This window comes from Podarcis muralis, chromosome 1 (assembly GCF_964188315.1).
Source record: "Podarcis muralis chromosome 1, rPodMur119.hap1.1, whole genome shotgun sequence".
NCBI classification, from domain to species: domain Eukaryota; kingdom Metazoa; phylum Chordata; class Lepidosauria; order Squamata; family Lacertidae; genus Podarcis; species Podarcis muralis.
In genome coordinates, this window is record NC_135655.1 from 115,957,136 (window position 1) to 115,980,005 (window position 22,870).

A 22,870-nucleotide genomic window follows, 5' to 3' on the forward strand; every position below is an offset into this window, starting at 1 on the left:
ACAAATGCTTTTCAGATACTGAAGAAAAGTGATTGTTTCCGCTTTTTGGAAAGCTTTAAAAAAAATGCTTGTAAAGTGGAAGGGACAGATAAGAATTGTATTTCAACCAGCTTATTGGAAATACTGTGATAATCATGCAGCCAAGATAATAAATTTTAGGTTAAGCAAGATTGACATTTTAAGTGCTGGCTGGATTTTGTTCATAAACTCCAGTGCCTGTGAAGATCTTCAGCTCAGGCCCTGTTTTAGTACTGTGTTTATGTTTATCAGCTGCAATAGGTTCTTTAGAGCTGTTCCCCTCACATCCCAGTTGCAAGGTAAGGCACCCAAACACACCTGTATATCCTACAGCTTTTCCCAAGTGAAAAGAGTGACATTTGTTGTTTGTAACACTCCATTTCTCCTTCCAAAGTTGCACTTTACAGCCCTGTCTCCTCCACTGTTATACTAACTACACCGTCAAAGGATAGTTAATTGCATTTACTCCGCGGTAGCCTGCGAAGTACAGATTTAAAAACCAATAAGGTGTTTGTTTTTTATAAGGCCATAAGATGAGCCCTATCAGATCTGGCAGAGACCTATTTTGTCCTTTACAGTGGTACCTTGGTTCTCAAATTGGGAAGTTGTTCCAGCACCTTGATCACTTTGGTTGCCCTTTTGTGAAGCTTTTCCAGCTGTACAGTATCCTTTTTGAGGTGAGGCAATCAGAACTATACACAGTATAGTTTTGCCACAGATTTGTATAACTGCATTGTGTTATTGCATGGTGACAGCAGTCACGAAATTAAAAGACGCCTGCTTCTTGGGAGGAAAGCAATGACAAACCTAGACAGCATCTTAAAAAGCAGAGACATCACCTTGCCAACAAAGGTCCATATAGTTAAAGCTATGGTTTTCCCAGTAGTGATGTATGGAAGTGAGACCTGGACCATAAAGAAGGCTGATCGCTGAAGAATTGATGCTTTTGAATTATGGTGCTGGAGGAGACTCTTGAGAGTCCCATGGACTGCAAGAAGATCAAACCGACCATTCTTAAGGAAATCAGCCCTGAGTGCTCACTGGAAGGACAGAACCTGAAGCTGAGGCTCCAATACTTTGGCCACCTAATGAGAAGAGAAGACTCCCTGGAAAAGACCCTGATGTTGGGAAAGATTGAGGGCACAAGGAGAAGGTGGTTGGACAGTGTTCTTGAAGCTACGAACATGAGTTTGACCAGTGGAAGACAGGAGTGCCTGGCGTGCTCTGGTCCATGGGGTCACGAAGAGTCGGACACGACTAAACAACATTGTGTTATTGGCACTTTTGCTTTCTATCTGTTTCCTAATAATCCCAACCATGGAGTTTACCTTTTGCACCGAGTCAGCATCTTGATAAAGCTATTCAATGTCTCATTCCTGGCTGGTCACCATCAAGTCAGACCACATGTGAAATTATATGTGAAATTAGGGTCCGTCCCCGCCATGTGCATCACTTTGTACTTTCTTACATGAAGCTGCATTGATGTTAAAGATGCACTAGTGGAACATGATTGTCGTGAAATATATTATTAGCAATTTAAAATATATTTTAGTAGGATGTAGGCTAACATTTTTGGTGCACGAGAACAACACATTACAGTTCAGCACCTCTTGGGCTGCAGAAGACATTTACCCATTCCATTCTATGCCTTTATGGATATGATATTCTGGGTTATTGTCATCCCCTGGTTAGTTACGCAAGTTATACACTAAGGTAAAGGTAAAGGACCTCTGAATGGTTAAGTCCAGTCAAAGGCGACTATGGGGTGCAGCATTCATCTCGCTTTTCAGGCCGAGGGAGCCAGCGTTTGTCCACAGACAGCTTTCCGGGTCATGTGGCCAGCATGACTAAACCGCTTCTGGAGCAACAGAACACCGGGACAGAAGCCAGAGCGCATGGAAACGCTGTTTACCTTCACGCCACAGTGGTACATATTTATCTACTTGCACTGGTATGCTTTCAAACTGCTAAGTTGGCAGAAGCTGGGACAGAGCAACGGGAGTTCACTCTGTCATGAGGATTCGAACCGCTGACCTTCTGATCAGCAATCCCAAGAGGCTCAGTGGTTTAGACCACAGCACCACACTCTTCCCTGCAGTTATATACTAGTCCATGCCCACAAGTAATTTCTTGAAATGCTGTGCCAAATAACCCACCCAGTTATGAGAATCTCCAGCTATATGTTATGTATTCCAGTCCCCTTGAATTAGAGAGGTTGTATGTCAGTTTTGAAATATTTTTTACTTTACTGTTCTTTATTTGTTTTCCTGCCATAAATAAGTCCTGCACCACTCTGGGGTGGCTTGACAAATTGTTTTGAGCCGTCCACTCAGAAAAAGGAAAGATGCAGACCTTAAACCTACAAAACTATTTTAGATTTCTGGAGACATCTTCATTATGCTGCGTTTTACTTGTGAAAAATATCTAAAGACTTAGAGGTTTTTAAACCACTGCTCCCCCCGGCGCAGGTAAAGAAGAAAAGGTTGCTTACTTACCTGGAAAAGTGTAACAATTAGGGTAAAGATAATCACAAGTAGACTTTTAAAAAGATATTAAAATGCCTGTCTTTTGAAGCCCAAACTCCATGTTCTTGAAAGCAGGGTGTTCGAAGGCTGAGGTTTCATTCTCTCAAGCATCAATGGAGTTAGAAAGGGGAATTGTTCTAAGCAGAGCAACATACAGAGGTCATTGTTTTGAGGGATTTCTCACAGGAGGAAAGGGAAGAACAAAGTATGTTTGAGCAACTTCACCTCATTAAATCAGCTCAGCAAGTTGCTGGATAATGGTCAGTGGATGGTGGTTTTGATGTCTGCCCACATTGAGTACCTACTAGCACTGCTGCCAGTGATTGTCATACATGGTGAGTTGTACTAGAGAGAGGCACTAGGAATGGGTCACGAGGAGATAAAATTAAAGCAATTCACTTTCCTGTGGGCAGGAAGGAGTGATGGACATAATATGCCGACTATGAATCACAGAGAGAGAGCCAGACAGATGGACAGACAGAATAGTGGGAGAGAATAGCGAGAAAAACTCAGGTCATAAATAGTTGGGGTTTTATAGTGTGACCAGGGCTGTTGCTCAGCTGAAGAAATCCATGTTCATTAATTATAGGAGCAGACTAATTGACTTGATTTGCATACGGTTGCATATAAGTAAAAGCAGTAGTTTGGAAACAGAAAAAAAAGAAAGAATAGTGAACATTTTAGGTTAGTATCATTCAACTAAAGGGAAAGCATTAAAATTAAGGGCATGGTGGTTTTCTTTAGAAAATGTAAGGGCACCAGCATATCTGGTTAGTTTGTTAGAAACTAAAATGGTTTATATCTGTAGTATCTAAATTTCTGCCCCCTGACCACTTGAAAATTGCTGAGGGTCTTTGGCAGACCACTTAATGATTTCCCCCCCTGCCTGCTGCAGTGATTGTAATGTGCTGTGCTGCATGCTGTATGGTTTTTAATTGTGTTTTTATTGCTTCTTGGTAACCCCAGGTTTACAGGCGTTAGTTATTCTAATATTCTTTCACCAAAACAAGAGACAGCAGTGCAGTGGCACTAAAATTCAGTAGTTCATAGCATTTTTATACAGACTGCTGTTATTTTTAATAGCGCATCAGAGTTCAGTCATATTATTATATTGTGTGCGCCCCAATCTCCGAGCAGTAAGAGATTTCAGGGTTTGGTTTCCTTGGAATCTAGGTGACTGAAAACAGTGGGGTCTTTGGGACATGCGGTTTTATTTACCCACATATGCACACAGGCCACACGTAAGATGGAAGCGTTCACAGCACGAACACCCCAACAGATCTTGCTCCCCCGTTAGGTTTTGGGGTGAAGGGATCCATAGCTGTACATTCAGCACAGAGAGAAAGGCAAGTTTCTGCGTGTCCCGGTGCCAACACCACATGAACCTAGACAAGACTGGTCCCTGACCTATTGTCCTACATTCAGGGTGACATCAGCTCAAGCAGGTGAGGAGAAAGACCTGTTCCCTCCTTCTGCAAGCATCACTAGTAGTTTCTACTAGTATGTTCCTATACACCTGTACTTGGCCATCTTTCTAGACAGATAAACGATGGCTAGGGCCATTAGCTTAATAAAGAGACTGACTGGATGACTTCAGCAGTTCCTCTTGCTTCAGAATTCTGTCTTAAAGATACAAATCCATATACTTGGTGGGGATCCAGACTATCCCACCAATCCTATAACAGCATTTCAGCTTCTAGGATCAAGCTCTGCTTCTGCCTCCCATTTCCACCGACCTATTGAAAACAAGCCATTTTGGCAGCATGGTGTTACAATGGAACCTTGGTTCTCGAACGTCTCCGTTGACGAACGTTTCGGAACCCAAACGCCGAAAACATGGAAGTAACTGCTTAGGTTTTCGAATGATTTTTGGAAGCCAAACATGCTAAGCGGCTTCCGTTTTGTGTTTCCCTATTGAATTGAGGCTTCCGCTTTCAGTTTTTGAACATTTCGGAAGTCGAACAGTCTTCCAGAACGGATTACATTTGAAAACCAAGGTTCCAATGTACAGCTGTAAGAGCATCACACCAGCAACAAAACCAGGTAACTGATCTCTCTGGTATCTCTTTCAAATTTCAATTGTTGACTGAGTGAAAGCAACAGAATATTACCTATGTATGTGTATGTTCACTAATTAGGAACACTACAAAACATTATCATTAGTAGTAGTAATAGTAGTTATATACCGCCGTATATCCGGAGGTCTCAGGGCGGTTCATAGGAACACTACAAAACAACATCATCATTATTATTATTATTATTATTATTATTATTATTATTTATATATCGCCCTATACCCAGAGGTCTCAGGGCGGTCCACAGAACAAATTCGAAATATAAAACCACAAAATATATAATCAAAATAAAAACAACCCAAAAACCCAAAACATTCTCCCACCCAGTAAAACCGGAAGATTCGCATGGCAAGAAAGCACTGGTGCACCCACACCGAACATTTAAAGTGTATGGCTCCCCCCCCCCACATCATGGGAACTGTAGTTTAACCATACAGAGCTACACTTTCTAGCACCGTTAACAAACTACATTTCCCATGATTCTTGGAGTAGAGTCATGTCCTTTAAATATGACCTAAATGTAGGGGGCGCATGGGACCTGTGACACAGGTTTCCCACACTAATGGGAACTAGATCACACCTACACACAGCTGGGGGTGACCAAAAGCGAAGGAGAACTGAGCTACTGTGCCTTAAATACAGATAAGGGGATTTACTGCATGCAACATTTCTGACCTTTACAACGAATGGGGAGCCTTCGGTATTCCAGATGTTATTGAATGACAGCTCCAAGGGCAAAAAGCTCCAACACTGATTATTGGCCATGCTAAGTGGGGATGATGGCAGATTATTGTTGTTGTTCTTGTCCAAAAACATCTGGAGAGTCACAGATTTCTCATCTTGTAATCATGGCAAATGGCAGCTTCTGAATTTCCTCTTCTGCATAATTATTAGAGTCACAATACCCCATCCTTCTTTGTTTCTGGCCATCCTACATTTAAGCCTTGCTAAATGTATTATAAATGTACTGTAATAACATATTTCCTTCATATGTTTTCATGGCCTCAAGGGCTTTCAAGCTACTTAATGTGAATCCACAAATTAAAACAAGTTCTTAACCGGGGTTTTATTACAAATATTTTTCAAAAAAATGTATTGTCTCATGAAAATATGATCACTTCCCACTTTGATATCTCCCCTTTTCCTATGCTGGAGTTGTTTTAAAGCATTTTCCCCCTCAGCCCTCACAATTTGTTTTTCTCCCTTTTGCTCAGTTTTCTTCATGTTTTAACAGTGATTCCAACAGAGGATGGTGATTTCCAGCCAATCACTGCTGTGCGATTGTTCAGTTTTAATAAGTGTGATCAATACCATCAGCTTTCGCCTTTAAATGCTAATGAATGCTTTAAGAGAGCAGATGTGGACACACAGTAGAGTGTAGATTAAAATTAGGCACAGAATTAAATTGCTTACAAACAGCAAAGGAATCCATTTGGACATTCTTAATAACCAACTGCAGCAAGCTGGTGAAGCCTCAGGACCGCTGCTAAAAAAACCCAAACCAAGCAAACCCAACCCTCACACATTCAATATTAAAATATGCAAAACATTCATAATCATACATGTTTTGATGCAAATTTATATGGAACCCCTAGGAACCTATTTTTCATGGCACCTGTTAACTTGGCTTGGCAGGTTCCAAGGTGAGAAAGGCCTGAGAGGAACAGCAGCGAACCCAGCAGAATTAAGTGTATTGGCCTGGCCTCTTCTAATGGGGTGACGAAGGACATGGGTACCTCTGATATACAGCTGTTGCTTCCACAAGCCCTGCCCCAGCAAGTCCAGAGACGACAACCCTGTTTTCAAGAATGTTTTAACAGTGGAAAATGAATTTCCATCCGCGACAGTAGGCAGATTTGTCTGTAGCGCTTCAGAATACATAAACAGCATAAATAATCTGAAAAATTTGAAGCAAAAGAGCTGAGCTAGAACTTTTTGGGTCAACGTCCCCTGCACTAGGCCTTACAAATTTTTATTTTAAATGTGGGGAAAACATTCAAAACTTGTATCCCCTTAAAGTGGTTTGAAATGGCATAGTTCAGCTGTTTGTAAGGTGGAAAAAAAGTGGCTAGCTGGAAGAATGGTCTAATGACAAGTGAAGGATGCCAAGTGGACTCTAAATAAGAAATGATGAGGCTATGTGAGGAAATGAGGATGACCGTATGCTTGGAACCGGAGCAGGAAACCTGATTTTAAGGAATTGAATTAAATTAATTTCGTTTGATTTGTAATAATTTGGAAAAAAATAATTTGAAATGGCATAGTTCACTCTACCAATTTGGGATTCTTCTCTTATTTTGCTTCACGTACAGTGGTACCTTGGGTTACATACGCTTCAGATTACATATGCTTCAGGTTACAGACTCCGCTAACCCAGAAATAGTGCTTCAGGTTAAGAACTTTGCTTCAGGATGAGAACAGAAATCGTGCTCCGGCGGCGCAGCAGCAGCAGGAGGCCCCATTAGCTAAAGTGGTGCTTCAGGTTAAGAACAGTTTCAGGTTAAGTACGGACCTTCAGAACGAATTAAGTACTTAACCCGAGGTACCACTGTATAGGCTAAGGCTGGGTACACACTAGCTGATTTGTAGAACACAAAAAGGTAGCTTTCCTCAATCCAGAAGCATTTGTGCTCATTCCCAACACACTGCTTCCAATCTAGATTGGTTTTAGATCCCATCACCCACAAGTGTAGGTATGGTTACTTGATACACATTTCAAAACTCTCCCCTTGGTTAGGTAATCTACACCTTTTCCTCCCCTCACCTGCCCCAGGTGAATTATGATCCTGATATAAACCCGTCTGCATTGTCATTGGGCAGATACAGGTACAGCCAACTCCGTTGGCTTTCAAACTGACACACTGTGAGCTAACACAGAATCCATCAGCAACGAGCTTATATTTTTGGAAAAACCAGTTCCTCAAGACGCATTTTTCAGGGGCAAAAAAAGAAGCAATGTCTAGTCTAGAGCGTGGGGGCTACACTGGAAAAACAAGTACAGTGCTACCTTGGTACTCAAACGGCTTGTCTCCCGAACAAATCGGCTCCTGAACACCACAAACCCGGAAGCGTTCTGGTTTGTGAACGTTTTTCAGAATCTGAACGTCCCGCAGCTCCTGCAGTCGACCGGAAGCCGCGCCTTGGTTTTCGAGCCGTTTCAGGAGTTGAACAGACTCCCAGAACGGATTAAGTTCAAGAACAAGGTGCCACTGTACAGCGGTACCTCTGGTTAAGTACTTAATTTGTTCCGGAGGTCCGTTCTTAACCTGAAACTGTTCTTAACCTGAAGCACCACTTTAGCTAATGGGCCCCCTGCTGCTGCTGCGCCGCCAGAGCATGATTTCTGTTCTCATCCTGAAGCAAAGTTCTTAACCCGAGGTACTATTTCTGGGTTAGCGGAGTCTGTAACCTGAAGCGTATGTAACCAGAGGTACCACTGTTCTCGGCCTCCACTGAGGGTAGAACAAAACGCCGTGTGTACACAGCCTAGGCCTCCATTTCCCTAAGTTTCAAATAAAAGTTTAGCCGCGTGATAAAGCTGCTTTCATGGGAAGCTGACCATGCAGAATCCCAAAGTCCTCCCCTCTCCTGTAACAATCCCAAAAGGTAGGCTTCGTGGCTTGAAGTGTTGGCTTAACCTTTGCTTTTCTCCTTGCCCTCTAAGTAGCAGCCATCTGCTACAGAAAGCAGCTACCTCTGGCAACCCCTGCCGAGTATGTGTAACCCACTGCCGTACATTGCCTTAACAAGGCTGTACATGCTCAGTGGGAGAAGCAGGGATCAGGTCCACTGCAGGCACCTAGCTCATTAGCTCAGAACAGTTTGGATGGTGCCTGTTGTCTCCTATTTGTAAAGCCCTAAACCCTTAAGGACAAGGTCAGGACTGAGGTTTCCCTTAAAGTTTTAAAGCAACTTACGGATTTCCACAGAGCTGCAAATTCCTTGTTCTGCTGACGTTTCCTATCTTATAAAGGGCTGCAAGTTTTTAGTTCCTTATTGCCAATCTGAGAGAACCGCTGTGGAGCTGAGGTGACCCAGAAATAGAGGCCATTTCCATTCCAGCCAAGAAGACATAACCCTAGAGACAAAACTTTGGAAGGATGGAGCTCTGTTTTAGTAATCTGATGACACTTAATGTAAAATTACATCGTCTATGCAACCTTTTTGTACTGCTGTTTGATGTGGGATAGTTTTATGTTATGAATCCTTTGCTGCGAGTCCCTTCAGAGACCTCTGCAGACTAAAGGATGTTAAGAATCATACAAAATAAATACTTAAAATAGTTATACACGTGTGAATCCGTGCTGTGTGATTGAGAATTTTTGAATAAATGGAAGCAAGTCATTTCTCAAAACTTGGTCTCTGTGCTTTCTCCCCTTCTGTTTCTGGGTTGCATTTATGGCAGTAGGGCACACCATCTTACTGAGAGTTAGGAAGGTTTTATTTTCTTTTAAAAATCTTCCAGTGTATTGCAAGCAGGGGGAGAACAGATTTGGGAAATATGGATTAACTGCTCCACATATACATACCACTTCAAAATCAAAAGATTTGAAAACAAACCCTCAAACCATTTCCTTTTCATAACGGACTGATGCGGTTGAATATGCTAAGCTTTGTTTTCTGTTTATACAGAGTTAAAAATTTCATTATCAAAGCCAACAGGAAAACACTGTCCAATCCAAAGCATGTATACTCAGACAAAAGTAACATTTAATGCAGTGGGACTTACTTTCGTGTTCAGGACCACAGTCTTAGAAGACAAATCCCTCCCCAAAGGTACCTCAGTAGAATTATAGCATGTATTAACAGTAGTTTATAAGGATGGCTACAATTAAAATGCAATTAATAAAAAACATTTGCCATATGTTAATAAATAGTCATACGAAAAAAATAAAAAAATAAAACGAGAGCGATCAAGGCTATTTTTTTTCTATTTTGTTTGCTCTTCTCTGCAGAATATACAGTATTAAATTATTTCATGATCGTAAGAATTAGTCCAAAGGAAATATGTGGGGACTGCATCTTTAAATGGAGGGCTGGGGTTCCCCCATCACCAGAGGGGAGCCCAGAGGTGCCTGGGTAGGGTGCAGTGAGCAGACCGGGAGAAACAAACTCAACAGGACAGGATATTGTAATGAGAGCTGCATAAGTAAGGAAAGGATAACCTTTCCAGTCACATTTTTTTTCAGCCATTGTATTGCGGGTGGGAGGCAGTTGTGTTTTGTGGTCCTATCCCTACAGGATCAGACTGAAACTATGGCGATTTCTTAATTTAACACTTGTGGAAGTATTAAGTTAAAATCATGAGCACCCAACTGGAAGCAAAGAGAACTTGCAGCATGTGACTATTCACAATGCAAACAATAGCATCCTATTCACCAGGCTGCAGTGAGTAGAAACCCCAACAACCCACGCCTGTCGTGGACTTGTGGGTTTGATCTCCACGAGAGGTAGTGTATTCATGTTCAATAGCGCTAGTCTCACATTCATTGTCAGGCGAATCTTTAAAAACACCCCCCACACCTTTCTCTGTAGAAACTAAATGTCCAAAAGAATAAAATAAAACCTATTTCTCAAAAAACATCAATGGACTTTCTTCTGGCTGGTTCCAGTTCCTTTTGACTTCTCTTCTCTTTGTTTGCCAACGATATGCCGATGGGACTTTTTCGAATAATCAACTTTGGTCCATCCGCCTTCACCAACTTTGCTTCCCTCTTCCTCTTCTATTTTGGGTTTGCTTTCAGTTCTCAAAGGCATCCCTGGTATCAACTTGGGCTGCTGGGGGTAATGAGGAGACTTCCTGTCATGTGACCTCGATGAGTGTTGACTGTACGTTGGCTGGGAATGCCTGCGGAATTTCTCTGGGTTCCTAGCAGCCGCCTGAGCACCCCCCGAACTTCTTGCAAAGCGCCTTCCGCTTCCTGAAACACTACGAGAGTCGCCGCTGTGGTAGCTGTGCCGGTTTTTAGTTTTGGACCTGTCTCTTTCCGAAGGGCTATCCGAAGCTGCGCTGGAGGTGCTGCTTCCCTTTGAGTTCAAATGCAGCGATGATAAATACGGTGTGGGAGACGATCCTCTCGACTGACTCAGAGAAGTGATCTGATAGGTTACAGGAACCTGGGTCCGTCTCACGGCGGCAGCGTAGGTGCCTTGGTCCTGAAGGTACGGCAAAAAACCGTTAGGGCTGTGAGGGCGGGAACGTTGGAGAGAAGGGCTGCTGGTCACTCGGCGCAGTTTCAGTGCATTCATCCATTGGGCATCAATACCTGAAAGAAAAAACAGAGGGCATCAATTCTGAATTCAAGGTAATGGATTTCCTTCTGAGGAAGCGCTAAAAGTAAGGGTTTGTCCATGACTTCACACAGTTGCCGGTGTCTTGTTATCTGTGGGCTGCCTGGCCATGTCACAGTCTGACAGGCAGGGCAGTTGGTTCACAGGTTGGAGAGAGAAAGAGAGAGAGGCTTAGCTCACTTGCAGTTAGTTTCTTTATGAAGGGAAGCAAAACAAAGAATTTACAGAGATTTCTAATGGGTAAGGGACGCGGGTCGCGCTGTGGGTTAAACCACAGAACCTAGGACTTGCCGATGAGAAGGTCAGCAGTTCGAATCCCTGCGACGGGGTGAGCTCCCGTTGCTCAGTCTCAGCTCCTGCCAACCTAGCAGTTCGAAAGCACGTCAAAGTGCAAGTAGATAAATAGGTACTGCTCTGGCGGGAAGGTAAATGGCATTTCCGTGCGCTGCTCTGGTTCGCCAGAAGCGGTTTAGTCATGCTGGCCACATGACCGGAAGCTGTACGCTGGCTCCCTTGGCCAATAAAGCGAGATGAACACCGCAACCCCAGAGTCAGTCACGACTGGACCTAATGGTCAGAGGTCCCTGTACCTTTACTATCTGCAGTTAAGTTTTTGTCCATTGAAATAAGCTACAAAGTTGATATGTCAGGAAAGCTCTGATCCAATGGATGCTGGAAAACAACTCCAAAGTTCTTAGTAAGTGTGACTATGAGACACGTTTCTCTGAGAAAAGGGCATTTTAGAGAGATGCCTTCGTTTCTTGTTGAGTGAATGAGATGAGCTAATGGGAATGTGTTTTCTGAAACAGATATTAATGTCTTGTTTTATGGCAGGATCCGAGACCAGGGAGAAGAGTCAGTGGAAGAAGACTGGAAGAAATTTAAAGACTATTTACAGAGACACTGCAAAATTAATGAATGTTAGAATGATGTTGGATTGAAATTAAGTGGTTTCTAGCTGAAATGGTATAAAAGAATATGAAAAATGGTTTTTTATAAGTACAAATTCAAGGTTATAATAATTTAAGATTAAAGATCTGGGTAGAACAAAGAGGGAAAGAAACTGCTGAGCTAATAAATTGAACTGGAATACAAAAAAGGGAGGTGTGAGGAGGTCCGAGAAACAAGTAAATGAAAAATAATGTGATGTAAAGATTGATTGTTTTTAACTATTTTTATTTTGTATTTTTTCTTTTTTCTTTTTCTATTTTGTAATGTAAAAATCTTAATAAATTTTTTATAAAAAAAATATTAATGTCTTGTTTTATTTTGTTTACTTATGTCCTTCCTTCAACACTGTGCATCATTAAACTTACTGGAATTTAAACTTACTGGAATTGGATCTGCTCCGAGGGTTGCCTTCTGAGTTTGGGAGCGATGTCTGTATTTTGAGCTGTATTGACTTCACCTCATCTTGAAGCTTCACTTTACTCCATTCCACTGGCTGGATATGTCTGGTGGATTTTGGAGTTCTGACAATGCTCTGTTCAACAAGATATTCAGAAGCAAAAAAATAAAGACCCTCATGGCAGTCATGCAGTGTTTGTCCAGACGCTGAACTTAGGATTGTGACATTGATGATACCATAAATTCTCATGCTGAGTTTGTTTAATATCCTCTTTTAGTTTGGCCGCAAAGAATTTTTTTCAGTTGTGCAACCAATCTGGCGGCAAATTACGCTTTCTCCCCCCCCCCCCCCCACGCCCAAAATAGTGTACTGAACAAGGGCAAGATTTTAATGGCTGCCTTTTAACAGAACCGTTTAGTAATTATGAGATCATGTAGTGCTTCAAGTAAATAATCTTTTCTGCCAGAAGAGGTAGGCACTACGGAGGTATTGTTGCTGAGGTTCCCTTATGGTAGCTTGCCTATAGTGGCTAGCTCTTTAATCCTGCTGTCAGGCTCTGAGACCTGTGAGGAGCTACAGTCTGAAAGGAACCTAGGGTTATTCTTCCTGTTAATAGAAAGCTACTGTTCTTCACTTCTGAGGCAGGCGAGGTCCAGAATTTTCCTATATCGCTCTCTCACTGCTTGAATGCGTGCCACAGGACAGAGCTGAAATTTCAATTATTAGCCTCAGTGTGAAATATCCCATTGGTCTTTAAACACTTTTTTTTTTTGTAAGTATCCAAAAATCTACTCATACAAAGGCTAATTTCCATCCTATTATACATAGCTAAATTGCTTCTAGGTTTTATTTTATGTTTTCCCTCTTGCCCTTTCCCTTCTCCTGTTGTTCCTCTGCTCTGCTAATTAGCGTTTTGCCAAAAAGGTAAGAAAGATTGTCTGTTCAACAAACACCACCTACACCGACCATTACTCAAAAGGAAGAGAAAAGAAAGGTATGTGTGTGCATATATATATATATATATTGCACTTAAGGGAGCAAGCTTTCCCAGCTAGGAGTCTGGGTGTGATTTCTGAAGATGGCATTCAAATTCGCATGAGAAGTTGGCAGTTTAAAATTAATTACAGTATTTGGCGTTGACTACAGTGGGCAAGAAAGTTAAGGCATGTCAGCTCCTTATTCTGAAGCCCTACAGGCAAAAGGAGCGGGTTGGCTCCCCACCCACCCACAACACTTACCTCATAAGTAACTAAACATTCCACAGTCTGATCGTCTTCTATTCCCACAATCCATTTCTCCATTACAAATGGTGGCTGCAAAATAAAAATAAACGAAAGAAACATTTTTGTTTTCTGCCTCATTGTGTGAATCAATTTCTATGCATCCATCCTCTATCCTTCAGAAAGAAAGCAAACACAGAAACTGTGTCAAATGACTAAATAAATACAAAAGTACAAATCTTAGCACATGATGTCTCGCTGGGCCTGCATGTCTTCCATGATTTATTTTCATGTTTAGGCATTTCATTTTTTGTCATGCTTTTATTGTTTTCTATGCAACCAACTGACCGATTCATTTCATACCGTATACTCATTGCTGGTTAGAAGTTTAGGCATAGGCATATGCCCTTAAAAATAAGTTTACAGTAATATCTCCATGATGTCCGCCTCATCTAGTGTCCATTCCGGCAGAGGTCCGCGGCAAACCCGGAAGAAGCGGAACTGGTTACTTCCGGGTTTGCTGCTCGCGCATGCGCAGATGTGGCGCTTTGCCCTGTGTCCTTTTCGGCTAGCAGCTGGGGCTCCAGAACAGATCCCAGTTGCAAAACAAGGTACGACTGTACCAGGCTGCAGAAAACCTGCTTGGACTACTGCAATGCGCTCTATGTGGGGCTACCTTTGAAGGTAACACAGAAACTAAAATTAATCCAGAATGCGGCAGCTAGACTGGTGACTTGGAGCGGCCGCCAAGACCATATAACACCAGTCCTGAAAGACCTACATTGGCTCCCAGTACGTTTCCGAGCACAATTCAAAGTGCTGGTGCTGACCTTTAAAGCCCTAAACGGCCTCGGCCCAGTATACCTGAAGGAGCATCTCCACCCCCATCGTTCAGCCTGGACACTGACGTCCAGTTCCAAGGGCCTTCTGGCGGTTCCCTCGCTGCAAGAAGCCAAGGGAACCAGGCAGAGGGCCTTCTCAGTAGTGGCACCCGCCCTGTGGAACACCCTCCCACCAGATGTCAAAGAGAAAAACAACCACCTGACTTTTGGAAGACATCTGAAGGCAGCCCTGTTTAGGGAAGCTTTTAATGTTTGATGTTTTATCATGTTTTTAATATTCTGTTGGGAGCAACCCAGAGTGGCTGGGGAAACCGAGCCAGATGGGCAGGGTATATATAATAATAATAATAGTAAGTATTATTATTAGTATTACTATTATGAATGAGCTCTAATACTAAGGTTTGGGTCCAGACTTGCCCAAGCAGAAAGCCATTTGTGCAGCTGGGCTTTTCCCCACCCCTCCTCCTTACTGCAGACCCCTTCCCCTGACAGGCTACATCTTACACACTTTTCAGAAGACCCAACAGGATTTCAAACAATGAACACAACAATCTTTCTCAACCTGGCGCCTTCCAGAGGTTTTGGATTACAGCTCACATCAGCCCCAGCTAGCACAGCCAACAGTCAGGGATGACGGGAGTTGTGGTCAAAAATATCAAGAAGGCACAAGGTTGAGGAAGGCTGGAAGAGGACACATTCAAATAGCAGGTTGAGTCTAGGGCTACTTCCATACCAGGCCCTTAGGGTGGAATTGCCATTCTTCAATCACTCCCCGTTTTTATGGGACACCCATAGAATTCCATAAACCACTCTATTGTCACCCTGTGTTTTCCTGCAGTTCTTCTGTCTTTGAACTAAACAAATAAAATTCAAAGATAACTGTCAGGGATGGTTCCCTGACAATAACGCCCTTTCCTAATCATTTTTCCCCCCTGAAGAAGCATTTTAGCATTAGTTGAGTTTAAATAACAAACAGGCTGATAATATGAAATGAACATACAGGAAAAACAGTGCAATTTTTCGAATTGTGTGGAAAACCAGTGGAAAAGCCATTATTATTAGTCCAGAAGCAGTTTTCCTAGAATAGCACATTTCTACCATGAATCTGCTGTGGGTTTTCCCCTTCATAAAATGGAAGGAACCTGGCCAAACCTCATAAATCCTGGTGATTATAGGCCTGGTTCAAGACACCTTCCCACTAAATATACCTGTTTTATTTCCCCATTTTAATAACATAAATTGCTGCCAAAGGCCAACACTTTATTTTCTCAGCACACCTTGATGAACACTCTTCTCATTTAGAACTTGTCTGTACATTGTCTGATGTACGATATACCTTGTTAGAGAACCAAGAAATCACACACTTTAATTGTAATATCTTAAGCGTGCCATCACTTTCTTATTACCATGACTGAAAAGGTAATGTTAACAGGGGGGAAAAAAATCTATTGTGATACAAATGTGGGAAGGGGTGGGGGGTCTTTAAAAGCTGCCAGCAGAATGAGTTTCTATAGGCACAAAAGTCTGCCGCTGTGGTATTTTAATACCTTTGTTCGAGATCTAGGCAATCATGAAAGCCCGTAAACAGAACCTTACCTTTGTCATCTTTAAAATCTCTGTGTCAGGTAAGTTAGTGTTAAATGTCACGTCTTTTATGTAAGTTATTGCAATCTCATCCCCATCCATTTCCATGTACATCTTCCATTTACAGTCCTGGCACGGAAAAGAAAATACAGAATATCAAAACCGGACACTGGAGCAATTGTGACTTTTTGTTGACTCCAAGCAAAAAAATAAAAATAGAAACCCCAATAAATTAATCGATTTTATATTATCTTAGGAACTGAAGCATCCAAACTCCATTTTAATGTGAAATAATCCTTACTTGTCAGCAAGAGGGGTTCTTAAATGGGTTTGGGGACACTCCTTATCCCCAAACAACACCGAAAGGTCAGGGGTTTAATCTGAAATTCCTTTAAAAAAAGGTAAAGGTAAAGGACCCCTGACGGTTAAGTCCAGTCGCAGACGACTCTGGGGTTGCGGTGTATCCACAGACAGTTCCGCACAACAGGAGCTCACCCCATCGCGGGGATTCGAACCACCAACCTTCTGATCGGCAAGCCCAAGAGGCTCAGTGGTTTAGACCACAGCGCCACCCGCGTCCCCCTGAAATTCCTACCACAGGATAAAAAGACAACCCGCTTTTCAGTAATTTAAAACTTAATCAGGTTGCCTTTCCCGCAGCGTTGCAAAGGGCCACAGTGAAATCTTTTAAATAAACTTCACCTTTCCGAATATGCTTCGTCTCTATATGTACATATAGCTTTAGCTGGCTCACAGCCACAAAGCACAAATTTGGAAGCCTTTCAAGTATTCTGCATCAGCAAGCAGGAAAATGTGGATGGCATGCAGGAAACAAGCAAGTCTCAAGAGAACAAAACTTAAGGACTTCTGTTCCACATATATGACAGCCTTTCGCAGCATGGCGCCCTCCAGCTGTTACTACAGCTCCCATCAGGCTCTGCCACAACAGGTATGCCAGTTGGAGCTGATGGTAGTTTTAGTCCAAGAGTAGCTGAAGGGAACCAGGCTGAGGAAGTCTGTTATCTGCAAATGTCACCCGAGTTAGAATATTATTTACATCTGCACCTGGAGCATGTTTTCCTAAAAGGATCAGAGAAGCCATTTGAACTACGCACATTCAACAGGTGGTCTGTTATTTTGAGAGCAAGTGCTGAGGACTGTTTTAATAAGCGGTCTAGGAAAATTCATAGATTAACAGCAAATGGCCTTAAAACAAGGCATTTCGAATTATTTTCCATTTCTCATTAAGTATTTACTTCATGATTCCATTTCCCAGGAAGGCACCAGAGAGTGATTAACAACAACAACAATTAAAAGAATTTCAAATTCAGCAGAGATAAAATATATATATATTCCTTCCTCTCGGCTGTTCAGGGCAACATCATTGGCCGTTCCACATTTTATCCCTATCACACAAGGATGTGGTGAATGGCACCCAAGGTGTTTCACCAATAGCCCACCCTGTTTTCATTCCCATTTTATAGAAAAGTCCGACAATGCTGGTGACAAATAATTGTAGTCCACTGTTTTCTACGTTGATACCTTGTGTTTTTAAAGAACGATTAATAAAGAAGAAAAAGAAGGGGGGGGAACCAGAGAGTTTCCACACCAGCAATCTAATGTGGCCAAGGCTTTTGTGCCTTTAATTACATTGTGCATCATTCTGGCTTTGGGGGGGCTTTTGTGCCTTTAATTAAATTTTATTGCCTGTTTTCTGCTGATGGTGGAAGTAGGAATTAATGACGACTCGGTTAGGAGTGACATTGGGGCAATTAGTTTCTTCAGCATTACTCCTTCAGCTGTGATCAACAGGAAGCAATGAAATGAAAAGAAGAAGGAAAGAGGAACCTTTTAATTAACATTAGGAAGGACTTGTGAGAAAACATTACAGAGGGGCCTTGGCCCCAGGGTAGGGCATTGATATAGCACTGTATTAAAAGCTGTGGGTAACCAATGTTTTAAACCTGCGTCCAGCTAATTATAGAAAGCAACCCCTTAGCATCACTAGAGTTCTGTGTGTGAAAACAACTTTAGCGATCTTCTAGCATGGATTCAGACCTAAATGTCCTTAGTCCAAGTCCTACAACCACCACACCAAACCTGCTCCTTTTGTGCACAGTACAGCTAAGAAAAACAGGACATTGAGAATAATTTTTTACTATATAATAATAATATTTTTTTATTTATACCCCGCCCTTCCCGGTTCAGAAAACCGGGCTCAGGGCGGCTAACAACCAATTTAAAACACTTAATTGTAGAAGCAGCATAAAATACAGTATAAAAACACGAATAACAATAAAATTCAAAGTTCAAAAATCAATTTGGGGGAAATCCTTCTAATAAGCATTAGATAGTCACCAGGACTAGCTGGCTAAATTGGTCCTACTTGGGCCAGCGAGGAGGCCAGGGGAGAATTAGCTGTGGGGTCTCAGAGTGGGTAATCTTCATAAAAGGGGAGGGGGAGGGAAGAGAAGGGAAATAAAAGAGCAGGCTGAATTCAAATTAAAGGCCAGGTGGAATAGCTCTGTCTTACAGGCCTGACAGAAGGAGGTTAAATCCTGAAGGGCCCTAGTCTCATGGGACAGAGCATTCCACCAGGTCAGAGCCATCACTGAAAAGGCCCTGGCCCTGGTGGAGGATAGTCTGACTTCCTTAGGGATATATATATCCTTAACAAATGCTAAAATGGCAATGAAAAGACATTCCACGTGATTTAACAGCAAAGACCATGTTTTGTATGGAATCCCTGTAAAATGTTCTTATTCCTAAGTCCATGCAGTTGACATAAATGTAAAATATTTGGGCTCTTATTCATTATTGTGTTTTCATATGTTGTTTGTTTGTTTTAAATCAGTTTCAGCAAAACTTTAAGCAGATGGACCAGTCTTCTTTCTGTATGGGAACAACCCATATTAACTTGTATCACTGTAGTCATGATAATTAGGCATAGCTGCCAGAAAATGACCCCAGCTACTTCATGACTCTCCAGGGGCCTTGCTGCTGTATCTGCCGTCAAGAAAGGCTTTCAACTCTGGTTAGCATTGACCCGCTACTTCTTAAGGACTCAGCCCAAGGATAAATATTTAGGGGAATCTAAAATTAAGCTACATTGCTGCCAGCATATGACAGAGCAGTACCATTTTGGAAGTTTAATATAAGATTACATAATTAACTATATTCAATTTAGACTTGGTTATATGTGTTCACTTTTTAGTCTCCTTGCTTTCCATTTTTATCTTGTGTGCCCTGAAACCCTGCATGTGAGCTCAAATATATATATTTTCCCCTTGTACAGTATCTCTACATCAACCCACAAGCTTCAATACATCTCGAAACGAAAAGCGCCAGGCTATGGCTACTTGACCCTCAATGGTTTCATGTCGCAGGATGGTCTACTTTACAGTGGCAAAAATACAGAAATTCAGATACATATAAAATACTGTAACTTGACCTTGCTCCGCAGGAGATGAATAACAGGCAATGGTACAGCGACCATAGTTAATTTTACTGTGCTGGGAAATGGCGCTATCGCTGCAAAGAGCTTGGAGCAGAAAGAATGTAAACGTTTTGCAAAGATGTTGTTGAGAATTTGGAAAATGGAAAACAAGCGCTCAGCAGAGTCACTGAATATGTGGTAAGATTAAAAACAAAACAAAATCTAAGACCTGAAATAATTAAGAGGTCCCCTGTTAAGTTGTAGTTATAGCCCCAGGTACAACCTGAAATATGGGAGTAGCGTAGCCTCAGTTGCCAGTGCCCGGGGCGGGCATGGATGCGCCGGGCGGGGAACTCCAGCCCAGTCCTCGCCGCTGATAGAGCAACCCCACCACCGCCAGAGCAAAGTGGGACCATGCGGAGCCACCTGCCCCCCGTGCAGGGGGGAGCCCAGCCAGCTGATACGGCCCTTGGTGGGCAAAGAGGAGCAGCGGGCGCGGTGGGAGCATGGTTTACATACCCTCAATAATTGTGCAGCCAGGGGCCACGCCCCCTAGCACTGCCCATGCTATGCCCCTGAGAACAGTGCAATCTTAACCATGTTTACTGAGAAGACACCCTGGTTACAATGGGAACTTACCTCCATGTGTGTATAAGGATGGGCCACCTGTGGCCCTTGAGATGCTACATTGCAACTCTCCTCATCTTTGGCCATTGGTCTTACTGGCTAGGCATGACTGGAGTCCAGCAACGACTGGAGGACCACAGCTTCTCCGTTGTATGTTAACACAGACACACCTTCCACGAAAGCAACATACTGCTTGTCAGAAATTAAATCTGCCATCCTGTGGTTCCTGGGAAGGTGTCCCAGAGGCCTCAGGATACAGAAGGACTCCCTCTCCATTGGAGAAAAAGCTCCAACAAGAGAGAAGGAGATCCTGCCTCCCCACTGTTGCAGAAGCTTACTACACCCTGGCTCTGTGGGAATGTTTAGGGATGCAAGGGAGGATATATTGTCTAAGATATCCTATCCCAGGGGTCTGCAACCCGCGGCTCCGGAGCCGCATGTGGCTCTTTTACACCTTTGCCGCGGCTCCGGGGCAGATACTAGCGAGGGGAGGAGGCGCATTGTGCGCCCCGACACTCCCCCACTGTGGCGGGCGCTGTACTGGCTGTGATGTCGCATGGGGGCGGTGCATGCGTTAGTCACGCACCGTCTGCCTGCCCGCTACATTGTAAGGGGCATGTACGCTGGTCACTGTTTTGAAGGGGAGTGAAGAACACACACACACACACACACACACACAAAAGGTAACTTGTTAATTTAACGTTTATTTCTATGAGGAGGAGTAATTCTGAGGGGTCAAACAAAAAAATAATAAAAAAGTGACAAAGAAGTTATTTTTAAAATGACGATTTTTGCGGCTCCCAGTTGTTTTTCCTTCGGAAACGGGTCCAAGTGGCTCTTTTTGTCTTAAAGGTTGCAGACCCCTGTCCTATCCCAACTTGTCTGTACAAGTTCAACAAAATCAGCAGAGTTAACATTCCCCTTTTTTAAACACACGCACAGCAGATAGCTTGCTCAGACTCGTTACAGTCTCTGTAAATATTTCCTGGTATTTTCCGTTTAATCCCTCCTAAAATAAGACGCTACGCTACGTCTTCTGTAAAGTATAAAATGTTTACTCACAAGTAATCATCTGTTCACACAAAGGTTCCCAGAAGGCAGACTTAAAAGGTTATAACATAGTTTAAATGTGGTGACTATCTCCTTATGGGAGAAAGCCCCGCTTTTCTTCTCTTGGGTTGGAGCCAAGAGTGCATCTTAGTAGTGCTGTTGTTAAGATGGCATTGATAGAGACAAGAGAGACAAGATGGTCGCCAGCCTGTGGTTCTGGTTCTTTCTATTCCATCTCAAGTTACACATAGGAAGTTTTGTCTCAGTCCTGGAAAGCAGGAAGTTCTGGTTGGAGGACTGAGACAACCTTCATGTCTACTCTAGCAATCTTGTGTTTGACTGCATCTGATTCTTACATCCCACAGGCTCTATGGACAATGCTGGTAGAGCCAAAGGGGGCGGGGGGGAGATTGGGGCACGTCCGGGGAGGAAAGGGGAAGGGCTTGGACCCCAAACCTTCCTGATCACCTGATACCTACCCCACCTCTGAGCTAGAGAGAGGTTTAGAAAGAGGCTCAGAAGCTACCATAAATCTCTCCTGATTTCTCTCCCCACTGTTTCTATTGGGAGGGAAACAAGTTATTTTAAAAAATAAAATCATGAAAAAGGGTGGAGGGGAGAAAGAGCACTTCTCTGCACTGCCAGCAAAAACCCAGAAGGACTTTGTGTATGACTATTCAGACGTCTTCACAGGGCCTACCTCCTACATTAGGACTGCAGCCTTAGTTTATGAAACAACACCCACAAACAACAAAATCACATTGAAAAGGGTTTGCTAACTGAAGATCCCCATGGAGAATTTCACATGGAAGAATGGAAGTTATGCAGTGGTACCTCGGGTTAAGTACTTAATTCATTCCGGAGGTCCGTTCTTAACCTGAAACTGTTCTTAACCTGAAGCACCACTTTAGCTAATGGAGCCTCCCGCTGCTGCTGCACCGCCGGAGCACAATTTCTGTTCTCATCCTGAAGCAAAGTTCTTAACCCAAGGTACTATTTCTGGGTTAGCGGAGTCTATAACCTGAAGCGTATGTAACCTGAAGCATATGTAACCTGAGGTACCACTGTAATGTTTTGTTTGTTTTATAGGTTCGCAAAGTTTCCCCATCATTTCTCACAATTCAGACTAAAAAACTACACTTGCTACTTAGCAAAAACTATATGTAAAGCCATGATGTAAAAACCATGGCATCTCTTACTCTGACAGTTTAAACAGATCTGATAGCCTCATACTATTAAAAGTGGACCAGAAGCAGCGCTGTCCATTAGTTCTTTAGATCCAGAAGAAGGAGCTGTGGGTCACCGACCCCCTTTGACCCCTGCTCTCCTGTGCCAAAGAACTATTGTGCATAATGATTTCACCCTTCATGAGCTATGAGAGAGAAGAGGTGCAGCAACAGAGATTGGTTGCATTTATTCGCAATGCTAAGCCATGGTTTAGGGCTATGTGGCTGAGCCAGAATTAGCTCAGCTGGAAAAGAAGAAGAAGGGTTTTTTTAAAAAAAAAGAATCCCAGCTTAGCGTTCTGTTCAAAGCAGAGATCATGGTTTAAAACAAACTCTGGCCATTTTCAACACAAGCCAACTTCAAATCATGAGTCATGAAGCGTGCATGTTTAATTGGGCAGAGTTGTTTTATCTCTGGTTCTAATGTAACGTGAAAGCCAAAATCCTCATACTTTGGAGCCAAACAACCTAGAAGAAAAGCCCATGAGGAAATGTTGCTTTGCTCAACCTCATCTATGCAGTGGTAAACCGTGGTTTACCATGCTGTGTGAACGATTATTCGCCTCCCTCACATTATTGTATGTGTTACTAAGACAGGAAGCAGAACACTCCGCAAACCAGTATTATT

The 22,870-nt window shown here is 42.7% G+C and overlaps 1 protein-coding gene across 3 annotated transcripts in view; it reads right to left on the reverse strand.

Annotated features, from left to right (window-relative positions):
- Nucleotides 1-9,041: 9,041 nt before the first annotated feature.
- Nucleotides 9,042-22,870, reverse strand: part of MAP3K20 (mitogen-activated protein kinase kinase kinase 20) — a 108,308-nt gene continuing 94,479 nt past the window's right edge. For all 3 annotated transcript variants that reach the window (XM_077916970.1, XM_028749518.2, XM_077916968.1), the window contains exons 17-20: nt 15,916-16,032; nt 13,496-13,570; nt 12,242-12,392; nt 9,042-10,884 (exon numbers count right to left, since the gene is read on the reverse strand). In XM_077916970.1, the coding sequence (XP_077773096.1) occupies nt 10,202-10,884; nt 12,242-12,392; nt 13,496-13,570; nt 15,916-16,032 (1,026 nt within the window). In that variant the 3' untranslated portion in view covers nt 9,042-10,201. The remainder of the gene's footprint in view (nt 10,885-12,241; nt 12,393-13,495; nt 13,571-15,915; nt 16,033-22,870) is intronic.